The sequence below is a fragment of the Narcine bancroftii genome, chromosome 11 (genome assembly GCF_036971445.1).
Source record: "Narcine bancroftii isolate sNarBan1 chromosome 11, sNarBan1.hap1, whole genome shotgun sequence".
Classification (NCBI taxonomy): Eukaryota; Metazoa; Chordata; class Chondrichthyes; order Torpediniformes; family Narcinidae; genus Narcine; species Narcine bancroftii.
The window spans coordinates 83,626,917-83,644,958 of record NC_091479.1 but is presented as its reverse complement, the minus strand read 5'-3'; the positions used below and the strand labels follow the sequence as shown (position 1 = coordinate 83,644,958).

At 39.5% G+C, this 18,042-nt stretch overlaps 1 protein-coding gene across 4 annotated transcripts in view; it reads right to left on the bottom strand.

The window, feature by feature from the left end:
• LOC138746051 (fatty acyl-CoA reductase 1) overlaps positions 1 to 18,042 on the bottom strand; it is a 143,925-nt gene that overhangs the window by 21,640 nt on the left and 104,243 nt on the right. For all 4 annotated transcript variants that reach the window (XM_069903788.1, XM_069903786.1, XM_069903785.1 and 1 more), the window contains exons 6-9: positions 17,636 to 17,680; positions 12,218 to 12,336; positions 7,641 to 7,708; positions 553 to 724 (exon numbers count right to left, since the gene is read on the bottom strand). In XM_069903788.1, coding sequence (XP_069759889.1) covers positions 553 to 724; positions 7,641 to 7,708; positions 12,218 to 12,336; positions 17,636 to 17,680 — 404 coding nt within the window. The remainder of the gene's footprint in view (positions 1 to 552; positions 725 to 7,640; positions 7,709 to 12,217; positions 12,337 to 17,635; positions 17,681 to 18,042) is intronic.

Below are 18,042 nucleotides of genomic sequence, written 5' to 3'. Positions count from 1 at the left end.
TCCAAAATTAGAATGAAGAGCAAGACAATGGGGAATGGGCTAGCGAAAGGGAAACAAGTATCAATGGTAAATGCCCAGAAAGGTTTAGAATACCTACAAGAAAAAGTGAGAGCATTCCAAATTAAGAGGTCGTGGAAAATAGGACAATTTCGATCTGAAGAGAACAGATCTGGCCTGGTATACTGGAACAAAAACTTGGTAGGCAGAAGTACAAATTATAATAGGTTTTTTTTAGTCGTATTTCAGATCAAAATCCATTCTCATGGTGAAGATGTTAAATCTAGAACTCTCTTGATGTCTAAGGAATAGCTTGTAAAATATAGCAGAAGACAGGACAAATGACTAACACCAGCTTGTTGACTTCAGAGGGAAATTAAATCAAGAAATGAGAACCAAAGAGAGCACAGAGTGGCAGGAAATGTTAAAGGTATGTTTTAATGCAATGTACTAGAACAAAGCTAAATTCTACATTACTAGATATGAATAGAGAGAACCTCCTTCAATGCTGAGAGATTGTACCACTGCAGAAGAATGGTGTAAGGATCTACTTACCTTGGTTTTTGTCCTGTTAGCCTCAGATAAAGGTCATAAAGCAAAGCAGGGGCTTTATGACTGACAGCAATCCAATACTGATTAATCAAATAGTTAGATGTAATATTTGCATTGGGCCTTCTAAATGCTTGATCCAATGGGTTCCTCTTAAATGTAGAAATTACATGGTACTCTGAGAAGAAGATTACAAGATTCCGTTAATTTTGCCTCAGATAACTGTTAAATGCAGTAGTCCTTGAAAAAAGGCATGATTAATTTCACATTGCTTCAAATTAAGCCAGAATGCCATATTCCTGCTACGTGCTTACCAGCGTGACCGCTGCCTACAGATGAATGGTTGCACACCACAGGTTGTGTGCAAAGTTGTTTAAAATGTCCCTGAACTTCACCACACCTCCTGAAAGGTTTGTTGAATGAGCTTCAAGAAGTGAGAGGATATTTTTTTTTTGTCAATCTGGGTTGCAATTTCTTTAGCAAAGGGAGAGAGCAGACTCCAACAGTTTTCAGATGGCACAAATGTGAATACAAAGGGTTAAGGGTTCACCCGTCAGTTGCATATTGCTTAAGTGGAGGCAGGGAACCTCAAGGTTGCGATTTATCTGCAGACACGATAAGCTTTGGAATTCTGTGAAGCAATGATTAAATTATTGCCAAATGTTGACAGTGATAAACTATTCTCAGGTTGACCGCAACAGGAAGCCCACATGCAGCAATGCACTGCCATTTATTGTACGTAACTCTGTTAAAACTGGCTGTGAGCAGAGCAAGCTCTCCAAGATATCTTGCTAATAAACTCTTCCGAAGCGTAACCCTGGTGTCAGTAGTTGATTCTTTCTCCGCAACACAAGAGACCTGATTATATAAGTTCAAGAGGGCTGGGATCAATCCAGACAATTTTGAGATGGTTGTGTTGCTCCATATCAGGAATCGAGCTCGACAGATGTTTTTGAATGGATACCATAAATATCCAGTGCACCGCTGATTACAGACAACAAGCGACTGCACCCCCCATTGTTCGATTACCAACCATTTCTATCAGTCAGAATTCACAGGTTTACTCATCATCACACACCAATGCAAATTTTATGTCCATATCTCATTGCTTATGCATACTACAATGAAAGAAAAGTATTATTCTTTGCCTGTGGTAGGACAACTTCATTGTTGCAAATCATACAACTTACGAATTTTAAAAAAATTGTTCAGTCCTAAAACAAGGAAGAGTTCCTCAACCAATGCCCATTAGTATCTTCTAAATGACGGGATTTTTTTTTTGTTCTGTTACCACCTCTTATCATCCCTTTTGTCAGTTTAACAACTTCTACCCATCTCACACCTTCCCCTGCTGAGCTTCCAACACATTCATCAAGATTTTTTCTCTAGTTCAACCGAAATAAGAATAATTGCTGGAAACCCTTGAGAAGTCGGTCAGTATCTGTGGAAAGAAACACAAAATTTATGTTTCAGGTCAAGACTTCTCATCAGAACCAGCAAAAAGGGTCGATGGTGCTACCTGATGTTAGTAATTCCAGCATTTTCTAGAGTACTGCCAAGCATATTTGCATTCTCTTCTTTCTTTGTCAATATTTTTATTAACATTGAAATTTCACATCTAAAAATGGGATACGTGTTAAAATTCAAAAAGATACATTACAAATCACAGAGCACTGATGACATAGGGATTACTTAAAGTGGTGTGGAAAGAAAATGGTTGAGAACCACTGCTTTAGAGTCTCAGCATTACATCCCTGCTCTGATAGACTGTTCCTCTAGAAATGAACGCCAACATCACATTTGCCTTCTTCACCACTAACTGGAGGTTAATCTTTAGGTATCCTGCATGAGGACTCCCAAGTCCCTTTGGACATCTGAATTTTGAATTTTCTCCCTATCTAAATAACAAGTCTCCCTGTCTTCTATTTCTCCTACGACATTGCATACACCATTAGAAGTCAACAGGTTTAACATGGTGAAAATCTTCTCAAGTTTCAATGTAAGGGGCATTGTAGATAAGGCACATGAGCTTAGAGCATGGATTGGCATGTGGAATTATGACATAATGGCCATTAGTGAAACTTGAATGCAGGAGGAGCAGCTCAACTTTAGAGGTTTCCTTTGCTTTAGACATGATAGAACAGCAGGGGGGGGGGAGGGTGATGAAATGGGGAAGAGTGGCATTGCTTTACAGGGAAAATATAACAGCTGTGCTCAGGCAGCTCAGACCAGAGGCTCATCTACTGAAGCTATATGGGTGGAGGTGAGGAACGGGGAAGATATGGCCACACTCATGGCCACCCAATAGTCATTAAGAATTAGAAGAGCAAATCTGTAGAGCAATCGCAGACAGCTATAAGGTTGTGATAGTAGGAGATTTTAATTTTCTACAGATTGACTGGGACTCCCATACTGTAAAGGGGCTGGATGACTTGGAGTTTGTCAAATGTGTTCAGAAAAGTTTTCTAAATCAATATATAGACTTAGGACAAACCCTCATGTAGGGTCAACGACCATCTAGCAAATACGTGCCATGAAGTGCAGAAAGGGCATCCCTTGTATCGAAGCTTGGTCTGGCCATTTACTGCAGCAGAACTCCCCCCAGCTATCTTTGACCTCAGCATGCCACTGGACCCAGGAAGGGATGTCAAGAGGGTGGGTCTGGACCTGTGCAACCCCTATTCACCTAAATCCATTCACATGCACGCTGCTCCTTTCTGATAACAAACTCCACAAACTGACTGAAAGGAACCATCATCATCCTATGGGAAGGATAGCCAGAAAAAAAATATCGAGGTACCAACTAGAGAGAGTGCAATACTAAATCTATTAGGGAACAAGACAGTACAGGTTACACAGTAAGTGTAGGGGAACATTTTGGGACCAGTGATCTTAATGCTATTAGTTTCAAGTTACTTATTGAGAAAGACGAGTCTGGGCTTCAGGTTAAGATTCTAAATTGGAGAAAGGCCAAGTTTGAGGAAATGAAAAAAAATCTAGAATGTGTGGATTCGTATAAGTTGTTTTCAGGCAAGGAGGTAATTTGAAGACCTTCAAAGGTGAAATTTTGAGAGTACCGACTTTATATGTTCCTGTCAGGATCAAAGGCTAGGTAACAGGCACAGGGAACCTTGTTTTTAAGAGATATTAGGGATCTGATTCAGAAGAAGATAGAAGTGAATAGCAGGTAAGGCAACATGGAGCAAATGAGGTACTTGAGGAGTATAAAAAACATTGAAGAAACACCTCAAGAAAAAAATCAGGAAAGTTAAAAGAAGACACAAGTTTGCTTTGATAGGCAATGTGAAGGAAAATCATAAGGGTTTCTACAGGTATATTAAGAGCAATGGACAAAATCTGTCCCCTTGAAAATAAGAGTGGTCGGTTTTGTTTGGAGCCAAAAGAGATGGGGGAGATTTTAAATCTTTTTTCATCAGTATTCACTTGGGAAAAGGGCACAGAGTCATGGGAAATAAGGAAACAAACAGTGAGGTCATGGAACCTAATACAGATAAAAGAGGAGGGAGTGCTTGTGATCTTAAATAAGGGTGGATAAATCCCCAGGGTTGACAAGATATTCCCTCAGGCCTTGAAGGAGGCTAGTGTAGAAATTGCAGAAGCTCTTGCACAAATATTTAAAATGTCCTAAGCCATGGGTTGGTGGCAGAGGATTGGAGGGTAGCTCACATTATTCATTTGTTTAAAAAAAGGCTGCAAAAGCAAATGCGATCATGGAAATTATAGGCTGACATCAGTAGTAGGTGAATTACTGGAAGGTGTTCTAAGAGATTGGATAGCCAGAAACTGATTAGGGCTAGTCAACATACTGAGTTTTCAAGGAGATTATCAGGAAAGTTGACGAAGGAAAGCCTGTGAATGTTGTCTACATGAACTTTACTCAGGACTTTGACAAGGTCCCACATGGTAGGCTTTTCAGGAAGGTTCAGACACTAGGTATTCATGGTGAAGCAGTGAACTCGATTCAACATTGGCTTGACGGGAGAAGCCAGAGAGTACTGGTGGATGTCTGCTTCTCTGACTGGAGGCCTGTGACTAGTGGTCTGTCTCAGGGATCAATGCTGGGACCATTGTTGTTTGTCATTTATATCAATGATCTCGATGATAATGTGGTAAATTGGATCAGCATGTTTGCAGATGACACTAAGATTGGAGGTGATGTGGACAGCAAAAAAGATTTTCAAAACTTGCAGAGGGATCTGGAGCAGCCGGAAAAATGGGACAAAAAATGGCAGATGAAATTGAATGCAGGCAAATGTGAGGTGTTGCATTTTGGAAGGACAAACCAAGAAAGGACATACATGGTTAAATGGTAGGGCACTGAGGAGTGTGGTAGAACAAAGTGATGCTTTAAGGCCAGCCTTTCAAAACACTTCTTCACTGTTAATAGTTATTAAGACACGTTACTACACTCCTCTTGGGCATCAATGAGATAGAAAGAGTGCTAGGATGTTGCCTGGAATTGTGGAACTGGGTTAAAGAGAAAAGTTAAACAGGTTAGGACTTTATTCCCTGGAGCATAGAGGAATAGGGGGAGATTTGATAGAACTATTTAATATTATGAGTGGAATACACAGAGTAAATGTAGGTAGGTAGGTGAGATATAAACCAGAGTACATAGGTTAAGGGTGAAAGAGGAAAGGGTTACGGGGAACATGAGGGAGAAACTTCTTCACACATAGAGTGGTGGGAGCGTGGAACGAGCTGCCAGCTGAAGTGGTGAATGTGGGCTCAACTTTAACTTTTAAGATGAATTTGGACAGGTACATGGCTGGGAGAGGTATAGACTGCGTGCAGGTCAGTGGGACTAGGCAAAAAAATGGTTCAGTACAGAATGGAAGGGCCGAAGAGGCCTGTTTCTGTGCTGTATAGTTCTATGACTGTATACTTTCCAACACTGTATTTCATCTGCTACCTCTTTGCCTATTCTCCTAATCTACTCAAGTCTCTCTGCACCACTCACCCTCCAACTATCTGCAAATTTAGCCACAAAGCCATCTATTCCATAATCCAAAATATTCATCTCAAATAAAATAGGGTCCCCCTGGCAGTGAACAATTGCCCATAATAAACTGAACAATAAGCACCAATATCTCCTGAGATGGAATGTGTGGCAAAATAGAAAATGATGTCATCACACTGACAAGCACAACAGGAACATCCTGGCCTAATACCCAGCATAGTGTGGATTACATCAGGAAACATCATAGTAGCCATTTTGTCACTTATCGATATATTTTGGATCCTGTTCCACTGAAATGAATAGCCTGATGTAATCTAATATTGAAACTCTTATCTCTAAGCCTCCTATCCATTGCAAGCTTCAAAACAAATGGCTTGGCAAGACAACAATTCTTGTAATAAACTTATACAACTCTGTGACCTGATTGCACCATCTTGAAAGTGACTGCAAAACATGGCAAGGCTTCCAACTGCCCAGATGACCTGCTCGGACTTGAGACAAATTTTCATGGGTCATTGGCCCACAGTGTTGTGCTGACCTACTCCACATCAATCTAATCCTATAAGGTTCCATTTTTCTTACTTGCAGCTCTTAAGTGTTTTAGAATTGTACTAACAAGGAGGCAATCCTTCAATACTTTTAGATCTTTCAATAGACAACTATAATTTCCAACATATTTTTATTAGCCTGTTAATACTGAGTGCTTACTGACATACTTTGTTTCCCTCATTAATGTTGAGAAATACTCACAAAGATTCACAATTATCTCATTGTTATCAATGAAATTTGTTTACTTTCTAATCTCTAGAAGTGCAACAAAAAAAAATCAATATTTGACCCAGTAAAGAATAGGAATACCACATTATTGGCTTGTCCAAGTCATTTATCACACCTGAATACCATAGTGCCTACACCAAACACATAACTGAAGAAAATACTGGTAAGACTGATATGTTGCCTAGATTTCTTAGTCTTGCTTAAAATTTCCTAGATGCAACAAAAGCTTTGCTTTTACTTTTGAATCACAAACAAACCATTACAAATAATTATAACTAAGACGATTTTAATTAAAGAAAGAAGTAGCCCACTAAAATCAACCAAAAATCTTTTTTCTCTGGCATCCATGTATAAGCGGCTTTATCTTTGTTTCTGTAGGTTTGAAAAATGCAATGTCAGACATATTTCATGCTGCTGTATAATGAATCACTGTATTTAATATGTTCCAACCACTTTTCACTTTAACTGCTGTATGGGGGTTGAACGTTGGAGTCTGAGATTCCACTGGAAATTACATATAAAGTATATATCTGTAAATGTAATTACAATGTTGATAGAAATTGCAATTTGAATATTTCTCTCCAGATGTTGATTTGGTAAACATACTTCAGATTCCAAAATGATTTTGAACAGAAAATAATTTGATATACTGCAACTTAGATAATAAAACAAGTAAGTTATTTAAAAGTAAAACATGAAAGTCTGAAGACATTGAGATTGAAGTAAAAACAGTGCTGGAGAAACTCAACAGGGCAAACAGTGTACTTTATAGAGCAAAGATAAAGATACATAACCAACGTTTCGGGCTTCATCAAGGTATGGATAAAATGTCAGCAGGCATCCAAACAAAATGGTAGAGGGGAGGGGTAGGGCGAGGAGCACAGTCTTAAAGGCAGGAGGATAAGGGAGGGAAGGCACAGCAGCAAGCAGGGGGGAGGAGGGATGGCTTTGTGAATGGAGAGAGAGGAGCTAAGGGAAAGAAAACAAGGGGAAATGGAAGAGAGGGAGAATGGAGAGTAGATGAGCAGGTCAGAGAAGTCAATGTTAATGCCATCCAGTTAGAAAGTACCCAGATGGAAAAATCAGGATTTGTTGCTCCAATTTATGGATTGTCTTGGGTTGGAAAGTGCACGATGCCATGGGCAGACATGTCAGAATGGGAGTAGGACGCAGATTTGAAATGGTTGGCCACCAGGAGATCCCGGTCACTGATGCAGACACAGCAAAGGTGCTCAGCAAAGCAAATTATTTAATCTGGCATGGAATTCAGCCATACATAAAATTGTGTGAATCAGCATTAATCACATACAGCTGTGATTTTAAAATTCAATCTTACCAATCTCTCCCCAGTGAAAAGGGTTGATGCCTCCTGTGGTACAATTGTAAATAAGGGTAATTTTTGGTCTGGAAATAAAACACAGATTAATTAAGTATTTGTGAAGTCTAGATTAAAAGAGAGCAAATATTGGAACTAGTTAATATGCAAAGTGACGTGTGAGAAAATAAACCACTATTTCAGACTGTTGAGCTTTTAGGTTAGACCAGTCGAATCGTGCACCCAAGTTATCCATCTGAAAGAAGCATTGTAGTCTCAGTAACGATCAAAAACATTAAGTGAAAGACAGTAAGGTTTTGCAGAGACATTGTCACCCTTTGTTATTCTGAGTAAAGAGTAAACAATAGAGGTAAAACAAAAAAAAAATCCGGGCTGGGCACTAACTTTTCTATCTTCTTCCTCAGTGTTGTAAAAAGTATTAATTTGCTTTTCTTTGCTTACTCTCTACCTACATCCTTCTATATACATTCTGACTCACTTTCAGATCAGAAACTATCAGTGCTAGCTAGCCCATTAGTATAATTTACGTGCGACTTCCATTGTTGTTGAAAATGTCTAATTTGCCTTACCAACAAAACAAGATGATGAATTTGTGGAGAAATGGTTATGTCTTACTCATTAAAAATTAGTTTTAACAAGCTACTGTCAAACCTAGGTTGCCCTCCAGCACAAAAAACACGTTTACCATCACCCTTCACATTATAAGAGAACAAAGTTCAGTCAACGTACGCCACACTAAAGTCCAGACTTCTGAGGAAAGCTCAGAAACTGCTGCTGAGAAAAGTTTGCTGCTCTTCTCTCCAGCTCCTTCCCAGTTACCATCTTTCTCCCATTCAACCTCTCTCATTCCCTTCTCCTTCTACATTCTTCCTATTCACAGATCCCACTGTAATCCCCATCCTTGTTTACATGATATGGCACTTGGACACTTGATGGAAGATTGCAAAACCCTAGATAAAATAACACCGCATTGCATAAGAAATGATCACTGAACAAAACCTTATGGAGTTACAAATGACCAGAAATGGACTCGCTGGACAAATTTCAAAAATAAACAAGTAAAGAGAGCAGATTGGAGGGCAAATATTTGAGTGATCCACATTTCCAAGATACCAAGATTTCCCACCACGTAAAAAAAGCACACATAAGTGTGATGAGACTACAACAATAGAGAATGATAATGAACATGGTCCATGGAATAACATCATGCTGATCTGATTGCTGTCATCATATCCACTTTCTTTTGAATCTCAGAGATAAACCTAGGTCTCCTAGATAACCTCCTAGATCAAAAATTTTGATGGTGTGCTGTTGAAATCTTCACTATTATGACCAATACAAAATATTTGCTTAATACATTTTAGCCCCACAGAGACGAGTGGGCACTTGGAATGCATTTGCGGGGGTGTTGGTGGAGGCTGGTACAATCGGGACATTTCCCGTCAATGGGATTTACTGGGATCATTGCCTAAAGATGGCTCACAACATCAGTGAAAGTCCCTCCCATTCCGCACACGGCATTTTCCAGCTACACATCGGGAATGAACTTTAGGTGTATCAGAACAGCAGCTAGGCTGAGACTGCTGAATGACTGATGAACAGCTCATACAAACCCTCCATGACTTAAATAGTTAACAATAATATTTATTTATTTTAATATTTGTATTGTACTATGCAAATGTATAATATGTTTGTGTGCTAGATTTGTGTGTTTGCAGTGTGTTGCACTGAGGATTGGAGAATGGTGTTTTGTCGGGTTGTCTTGTACATTCGAATGATAATAAACTAGAACTTACAGTGCCCTCCATGCTTGAGGGACAAAGACATTTTTTTTTTCCTTTATTTGTCCTGTGCTCAACAGTTTTAAATTTGTGATCAAACAATTTACATGTAAATAAAGTGCACATTCCAGATTTTATTCAAGGTTATTAGTATGCATTTTGGTTTGACCATGTAGAAATTACAGCTCTTTTTAAACATAGCTTCCTCATTTCAGGATACCATAATGTTTGGGATATTGGGCTTCACAGGCGTTAGTCATTACTCAAGTACATTTAATTGCTTCATTGATGCAGGTATAAGAGAGCTAGGTTTGCTTCTAAGTTTTTGATCACTTTTGGAGTCTGTAGATGCCATTTTTCAACCTGAAGACCAGAGCTGTGCCAATAAAAGTCAAAGAAGCTATTATGAGGTTGAAAAACAAGAATAAAACAGTAAGAGACATCACCCAAACCTTAGGATTACCAAAATCAACTGTTTGGAACATCATTAAGAAGAAAGAGTGTACAGGTGAACTCAGTAATTGCAAAGGGACTGGTAGGCCAAGGTAAACTTCCACTACTGACAGAATTCTCATCATAATGAAGAAAAATCCCAACTGTTGTCCAAGAGATCTGAAACACTCTTCAGGAGGCAGGTGTAGATGTGTCAATGATGACTGCTGTATGAAAAGAAAGAGAGGCTACATTGCAAGATGAGAACAATGGAAAAGGTGCAAAACTTTGGATCTTGGGCAGTTCCTTTAGCCTCCACACATTGCTCGTGCCAACATTCTGATGCGGGTTAATCTTGGCCACATCTGTCCACAAGGCCTTTTCCCAGAATTCTGCAGGCTCTTTTAAATAATACTTGGCAAACTGTAATCTGGCCATCCTTCCTGTGGCTAACTAGTGGTGCAGTATAGTGTCTGTAGTTCTTTTCATGAAGCCTTCTGCAGATTGAAGTTATTGACATATCTACACCTGCCTCCTGAAGAGTGTTTTTGATCAGACAGTCACACTTTTGGGATTTTTCTTCCATTTGATCGAATTCTTCGGTCATCAGCAGTGGAGATCTTCCTTGGACAACAAGTCCCTTTGCGATTACTGGGCTCACCGGTACGCTCTTTCTTCTTAATGATGTTCCAAACTGTTGATTGTGGTAATTCTGAGATTTGGGTGATGTCTCTTGCTGTTTTATTCTTATTTTTCAGCCTCGTAACACCTTCTTTGACTTTGACTGGCACAGCTCTGGTCTTCAGGTTGAAAAATGGCATCTACAGACACCAAAAGTGATCAAAAGCTTAGAAGCAAACCTAGCTCTCTTATACCTGCATCAATGAAGCAATTAAATGTACTTGAGTAATGACTAACGCCTGTGAAGCCCAATATCCCAAACATTATGGTATCCTGAAATGAGGAAGCTATGTTTAAAAAGAGCTGTAATTTCTACATGGTCAATCCACAATGTATACTAATAACCTTGAATAAAATCTAGAATGTGCACTTTAATTACATGTAAATTGTTTGATTACAAATTTAAAATTGTGGAGCACAGGGGAAGATAAAAGAAAGATGTGCTTTTGTCCCAAACATTATGTAGGGCACTGTAAAAGACTCTTTTAGACATGGCTACAAGTAGGAAAGGTTTAGTTTGTTGAGTATGTTTCTATCAGTTGGCCTGTACCATTCTGTACTTATGCCGGAGAGAACGCAACAGTTCAGAAAGGTAATTTGGGGTGGGCAAGGCCTGCTGATTTTGCCAGGGTTGCTTGAACTTCACACATTTGTGAAAGACACAAAAACATATTTACAAAACAAGGTTGAACAGATATTGAATTGTACACTTTAATTTAAAAGGACAGAGTTAGGGAAACTTGCTGCCTTTGGCTTTTGTGTCAATGTGCTTCCATCATAAAGATTTTGCAATTTCACTGTAGAGTGTAAAGTGAAATTTCCATTTGAAGTGTTTGAAAAGGGCAATCTTAATCATGTTTCTCGATACGACACAGTACCCCGTATCCAAAACACTTGGAACCAGATGTTTTTTTGGTTTTTGGAACCTGAATCGGCAGTTAAAAAGCGACAACAAACAACAACAGGGCTTTTGAGCAGCGCCATGATGCCACAAGTGGAAAATTCACATGAAATGTTTAGTACCTACCAAAAAGAAAACCCCATCTCTGCTTACAAAAGAAAACACTAGAAATTCTCCTTGATGGCTTTTTCTTACTCTTCTGTAAGACATTTCACACTTACACTGGTGTCCAGTTTTGCCAACAGCTTTTGACTTTCTGTTCAATAGATGAACATAAACACTTCCTTTTTCTTATCTCTGTCATTCATTGTGGTATCTGCAGGACCTTTTGCCATTTTCGACTATACCTTCGGGCACCAGAGCCCTGCTGTTAGCAAAATGTCGTCCAAAGAGTGTCAGAGCCCCACATGGGCAAGTCAGGTGGTGAAATTTTTCAATTTGTGATGTCAGCACTAAAAAAAAAATCCAGTTTTTGGATCTTTTCGGTTTTCCGATCTTCGGATACGGGGTTCTCGACCCGTCTTTTCATGAACTCAACCAGGAGTCTTTCCCCACAGTTAATAGCAAACTAGCATCAAGTGCTGCAGATTAGAAGCCTGTTTTACCTCCCAATGGACATAAAATCGGAAATAGCAGAAAACAATTCTGGCATGTATTATTCTTAAAAAAATACTGTAATGAATGATGAGAAGCCGAGCCCATAAAAGATTATTAAAAACCAAGCAACTGACAGAAAAATTGGTGACACCCATATGATGATTTGGAGTTTACAAATCTCTCACCTGTGAACTGCTGTGTACCAGCCAGCTGCGAGTGTGAGGTTAACGACTACATCAACAGGGATCAAATCAGCCACAGCATTGTTAGTTGCTCTCATAGTACGCAGAATCCCTTTGCCTGCCTACATGACAAAAGAAATAATATTATAGATGTGTGTTGCAAAGTCACATTCATGAACTCATTTCATAAATTGTCCTTCCTTTTGAGCCACACCGCAAGATGATGTGGTTGGCAAGAGTGATTCTTGGAACCAGAACTGGGAGGATATTAGTTTAAAAAGGGCAAATATGCAGGGTTTGGCAGTGTTTCATTTTGTGTCATAACTGCTGCAGATAGGAGCTAGTCAAGATCCTTAGTAGGAACATCTGCAGTTAGTTTTTGCATCTCAAGGACCCCAGCTCAAGTGCTGTTGATTCCTTTCTCCCTGATGCACTGCAGTCAGTATTCAAAAGGACTGACCGGAGTGGGGTCTTCAGATAGAGGGAGGAACGAGATTGACGGATAGTCTGACCATACATAAATTTAATGGATTTGAAGTTTTAACTGGGATGAACAGGTAGTAGAATTAGTTAACAATGGAGTTAAGTAACAAGGAACAAAACAAGTGACTTTATCTGTAGATATACTTTTAAAGAGATCATTAATAAAGAGAAGCCTGTGATCATAGCTATGCAAAAATTATACCAGACATAAATCTTTAATGGACTGAACAAATTAAATTGGCAAAACTAGTTTAGAGGACAAATTCATAAAATGAAATCAAGATCATTTCCTTAAACAACAACAAAGAATAGATCTTGAATCTTTTGGGCCTATGTCATAGAATCAATCAGGAAACAAGCTATTATATTTTTTTGTGTGGAATTTTTAGTAAGGGATGCTCAGAGAAGAGTGATCATAATAGAATCTTACACAAAATTATGTTTAAGCTTAATGAAATATAATGAAGGACGAGTTAGCTAAGGCAGATTGATATGGCAGTTGAGCCATGAAAAGCATTTGAAGAAATAGATTTTATAATTCTGAAATAATGTACCTTTTTCAAATCAGAAAAAAATGGGAAAGATGATCCATCCGTGGGTACTTACGGATACCCAACTAATTGCTACCCTTCAGATTCTCAATTCATTGTAGTACCCCTGTCTTCAGGTCCATACACTCATGGGGGTGCATTCCTCTAGATAATCTAAAGGCTTCCACTGGGGCTGCACCTTGTGTGCTGCTGTGCCAAGAACCTGGCACAAACTCCTGAGAATTCTTGGGACACAGTTGAACAAAATCTGGGGGGGGGGGGGGGGCGACAGCAGCTTCCATCATATCCAATAGATTGTGATGAAAAAGATGCATCAATATATGGGACAGGCCTTGTCAGACCTCAACACACAGTTGGCCAGTGAGACTGGAACCCTGAACCCGGAGTGCTAAATGGCCACACTGTACCCCTCAGCAGCCCGGCCAGCACCAGCCGTCACGGACTGCCTCTTCACATTGTGGTATAGCCTGATTCATTCTGGACGTGTGCCAGGTTCCTGTAATAAACAGATTTCTCTGAACATATAATGCGACAATGACCCCTTTTAACATTTAATCCATTTGTGATTTTATTCCTGGGAGTGAATTCCAATTGCTAAGCAAGATACTTGTACGTATGAAAACAGTTACAAGAAAAACTGTAGGTTTAAGGACTGGAATCATTTTAGAATAGCAAAATCAAGAATTAACCAGTTAAAAAATTATGAAAAATAAATGTGGGTTGCTTGAAGGCTCAAATAGAAGAAATTTTAAGGAAGGAATAATGGGAACTAAAAAGTGACTGGAATGCTCAAAATACCTTTTAGAATTTCAATATTGAGGCAGTTTCTATTTCAATGATACAAGATTCATAGATGATGCACATACCCCGATGAAATGCTATAAATGACAATTTTTCTGTCAATTTTCCAGATATCAACCAGATGCTTCCAGTTGTGATCAGGCCTGAGACTCAGAGCACAGATTAAATCATTTGGCCCTACTCGTCCATGTCAACCAAGTTGGCATTCAGGGCAAGTCCCATTTGCTGGCATTTGGTCCATATGCTTTTAACCCCTTCCTGTTCATACAGCCAGCCTGATGGTCTTTTGAACATGATCATTGTAGCTGCTCCTACTCCCAATTGTAGCCGCTCCTCTGGCAGCTCATTCTTCTTAGATGGACTTCTTAGCCAAAACTTTGCCCCTCAAGTCTTCCCTATATCTCTCCCGCCTCACTTCAAACCGATGCCCCCTCATTATAAAATCATCTATCCTGGGAAAATCTGTGAACATTCACTTTATCCATGTCCCTCATTGTTTTATAAACCTTGAAAATATTACCTTCAATCTCATAAGTTCCGGGTAATGAAGACCCAGCCTATCCAACCTCTCTGCCCAACCTAAGCCTTTGAGACGTGGCCATAAACTGGTGAACCTCCTCTGCACCCCCATCCATTTTACTGGTATCTTTCCTGTGGCTGTGCAACCAGAACTGCACATAGTACTCCAAATGTGGTCTCACCACACCCTGTACAGCTTTATTATGAGTGACCCTGCCCAATGAAGGCGCACAAGCCAAACACTCTCCTATTCATGCAAGTTGCCACTTTCGTGGCATTATGGTCGTGGATGTCCTATCCTAGTTAAACTTACAAAAGTGCAATATCTCACACGTCAGAGTTAAATTACATTTGCCATTCCTTGGCCCACTTTCCCAACTGATCTAGATCCTGTTGTAAAATTAATTATCCTTCCTCACCGTCCACTACACCACCATTTTTGGTGGCATCTGCAAAAGTGCTAATTATGTTGATTACATTGCCATCCACATCATTAATGCAGATGATAAACAACATTGGCCCCAGCAATGATTCCCACAGACACCACTGCTCATGGGCCACCAATCAAAAAAAAATACTACCTTGTGGCTCCCACTAAGTCAGTTTTTAATCCAATCGGCAACTCTCTTTAGATCCCATGTGAACTAACCTTCCTGACTAATCTGCTGTGTAGGCCTTTCTAAAGTCCACATATACAATCTTCATCTTCCTGCTTTCATCAATCCTCTTGGTTACCTTTTCAGAAAACTCCCTGCTTATCTAAATGCTGGCACATTCTGTCCCTCCAACAACTTTACCACTTCTGATGTCAGGGCCTGTTGTTCCCTGATTTGTCAAGATCGCAAGACTGTAAGACATAGGAGCATAAATAGGCTATTCAGCCCATTCAGCCTGCCCCATTTTCCCCTTTAAGCTGACCCATTTTCCCACTTAGCCCCAATGCCCAGCCTTCTGCCCATAACATTCAATGCCCTGGCTAATCAAGATCTGAGCAACCTCTGCCTTAAATACACACCCAATGAAAGCCCCCACAACATTCTATGGGAATAAATTCTAGATTCGCCACCATCTGGCTTAAGAATTTTCTCTACATCTCTCTTCTAAGTGGACAGCCTTCTATCCTGAAGTTACGCCCTCTTGTTCTAGACTCTCCCACCATGGAAAATAATCTTTCTATATCAGTTCTGTCCATGCCTTTCAAAATGTGAAATATTCTCCTAAATTCCAATGAGTACAGGCCAAGAGATATCAAATATTCCTCATCCTTGTGAACCTCCTCTGAACCCTCTCCAGATTCTGCTAATCCATCTACTAATCCATCTACTTTCTTATCTGCAAACTCGGCCACAAAGCCATTCATTCCATAATCTAAATTATTGAAGTACAACATAAAAGAAGTGGCCCCAACACTGACCCCTGTGGAACACTACTAGCAACCAACTAAAATATGATCCCTATATTCAACTCTCCTACCAATCAGCCAATGCTTTACCCATGCTGGTATGTTTCCTGTTATACCATGGGCTCTTAACTTGTTAAATAGCCGCATAAGTGGTGCCTTCTTAAAGGCCTTCTGAAAATCAAAATACACTGCATCCATCTCCTTTATCTATCCTTGTCACTTCAAAGAATTCCAATAACTTTGTCAAGTAAGATTTTCCCTCAAGGAAACCATGCTGCCTTCGTCCTATTTTGTCACATGCCTCAAGTGCTCTGCAACTACATCCTTAATAATCGACCCCAGCATCTTCCCAACCACTGGCGTCAGGCTAACCAGTCTATAATTTCCTTTCTGCTGCCACCCAATTCTCTCCCTTGACATCCATTTAGCTGTAGAATCCCTTAGGGTTTTCCTTATCCTGCCCGCCAGCTCATTCTCATGCTCTTCTGATTTTCCTCTTAAGTGCACTTGTACACCTCATATACACACCAAGGGATTTGCTTGATCTGAACTGCTTAAATCTACTGTATGCCTCCTTCTTTTTCCTGATTTTAAGCCTTAGTATTCCTCGTAAACCAGGGTTCCCTGAACTTGCCAGTCTTTGCCTTCACCCTAACAGAGACATGCTGTCCCTGAACTCTTGCTCTCTCACTTCTAAAATCCTCCCACCTTTCAGCCATCTCCTCACCTTCAAACGTCACTCTCAATCACCCTTTAGAAATTCCCATTGATGCATCTAGTATTGGCCCTGCCACAGTTTTGGACTTTAACTCATCTGAACTCGATTTCAACATGAAACTTGTGTCAAGTAACAACATTCTTTGACACATTGTCAGAGAAGTTAGTCTTAATATCTAAATAGTTTAATATCTAAGCCCCCCCCCTCCATGTTTCATTAATTTAAAACTTTTTTCAAAACTTAAAAAAACCATTATGCTATCTCATACCAGGAAAATGCAGTTACACAAACTGCCGACACAATTAGGGCAGTTTAAACCAATTTCTGGGAATGAATAAATTAAAAAATGGATTGGAAAGCAATCTGTAATTTGAGAAATGTTTGTTGTAATGCTATCATTAACTATAATTTGCACAACACGTGCCAAGAATTCAACATCTTCCATTGCAAGGTTATGGATTAAAGGATGGAGACCCAGTTGACATTCAACCTTTAAAGCTTGGCTTTCCTATGGAATAGGACAACAATTGAAAAATGTGAAACAATGTTAAGAAAATAAAATGAACAATTTCCACCTTGTGCCTCTTTTTCTTGATGTTACGTCCCCAAAGGGGAACTGGGAAAAAGCTGACAATGTGATTTCCTTCTTTCTATGACAACCTGTGGATCTGCAGTAGTTTCAGTGGCAGTCTGGCAATCCCACTGAAGACCAGGAGCTGTTTCAGTGGACATGACAAGTCCTGACCAGACACTAGCCCGTGCCACAACTAACCAGGCTATTTAAGTGGCCACTGCAATCTCAAATCTGCAGGTGTGACGTGCCCTTTAGAAATTAATGCTGCTCCACCTTGAGGAACCCAGGAACATCATCCATCTTTATCTTATAAATTCAATAACTTCTAAGACCCATTTGCTTAAAAAAACATAAATAAAGATCTTATACATACAGCAATGAAAAGCCCACTTGGTCCATTGAAATTGTCGATCCATCCCTATTTAATAAAAAAAAGCCAGTTATTTATTCATGATTTCTACATTTGAGTTAATGTAACAGTGATTGGCAAGTTGTTTTTATTTATATACAAGCTTCCAAACTCTAGACAAAACTCTTGAAAACATGATGCATCAGCAATGTAAACAAGAAATTGCCTTTCAGATTCCATTTTGAAAAGATCATGAAACTTTTAAAAGCAGATGCAATATTAAAGGAACAATCAGACAATGCTGAAGGCTGAAAAGATATTTCTGGTTTCAAAGTATCAAATTAATCGGACAATTTAAACCACAAAACACAAAAATCTGTGGACACCATGGTAGAAGTAAAAACACAAATCTGGATAAACTCAGCAGGTCA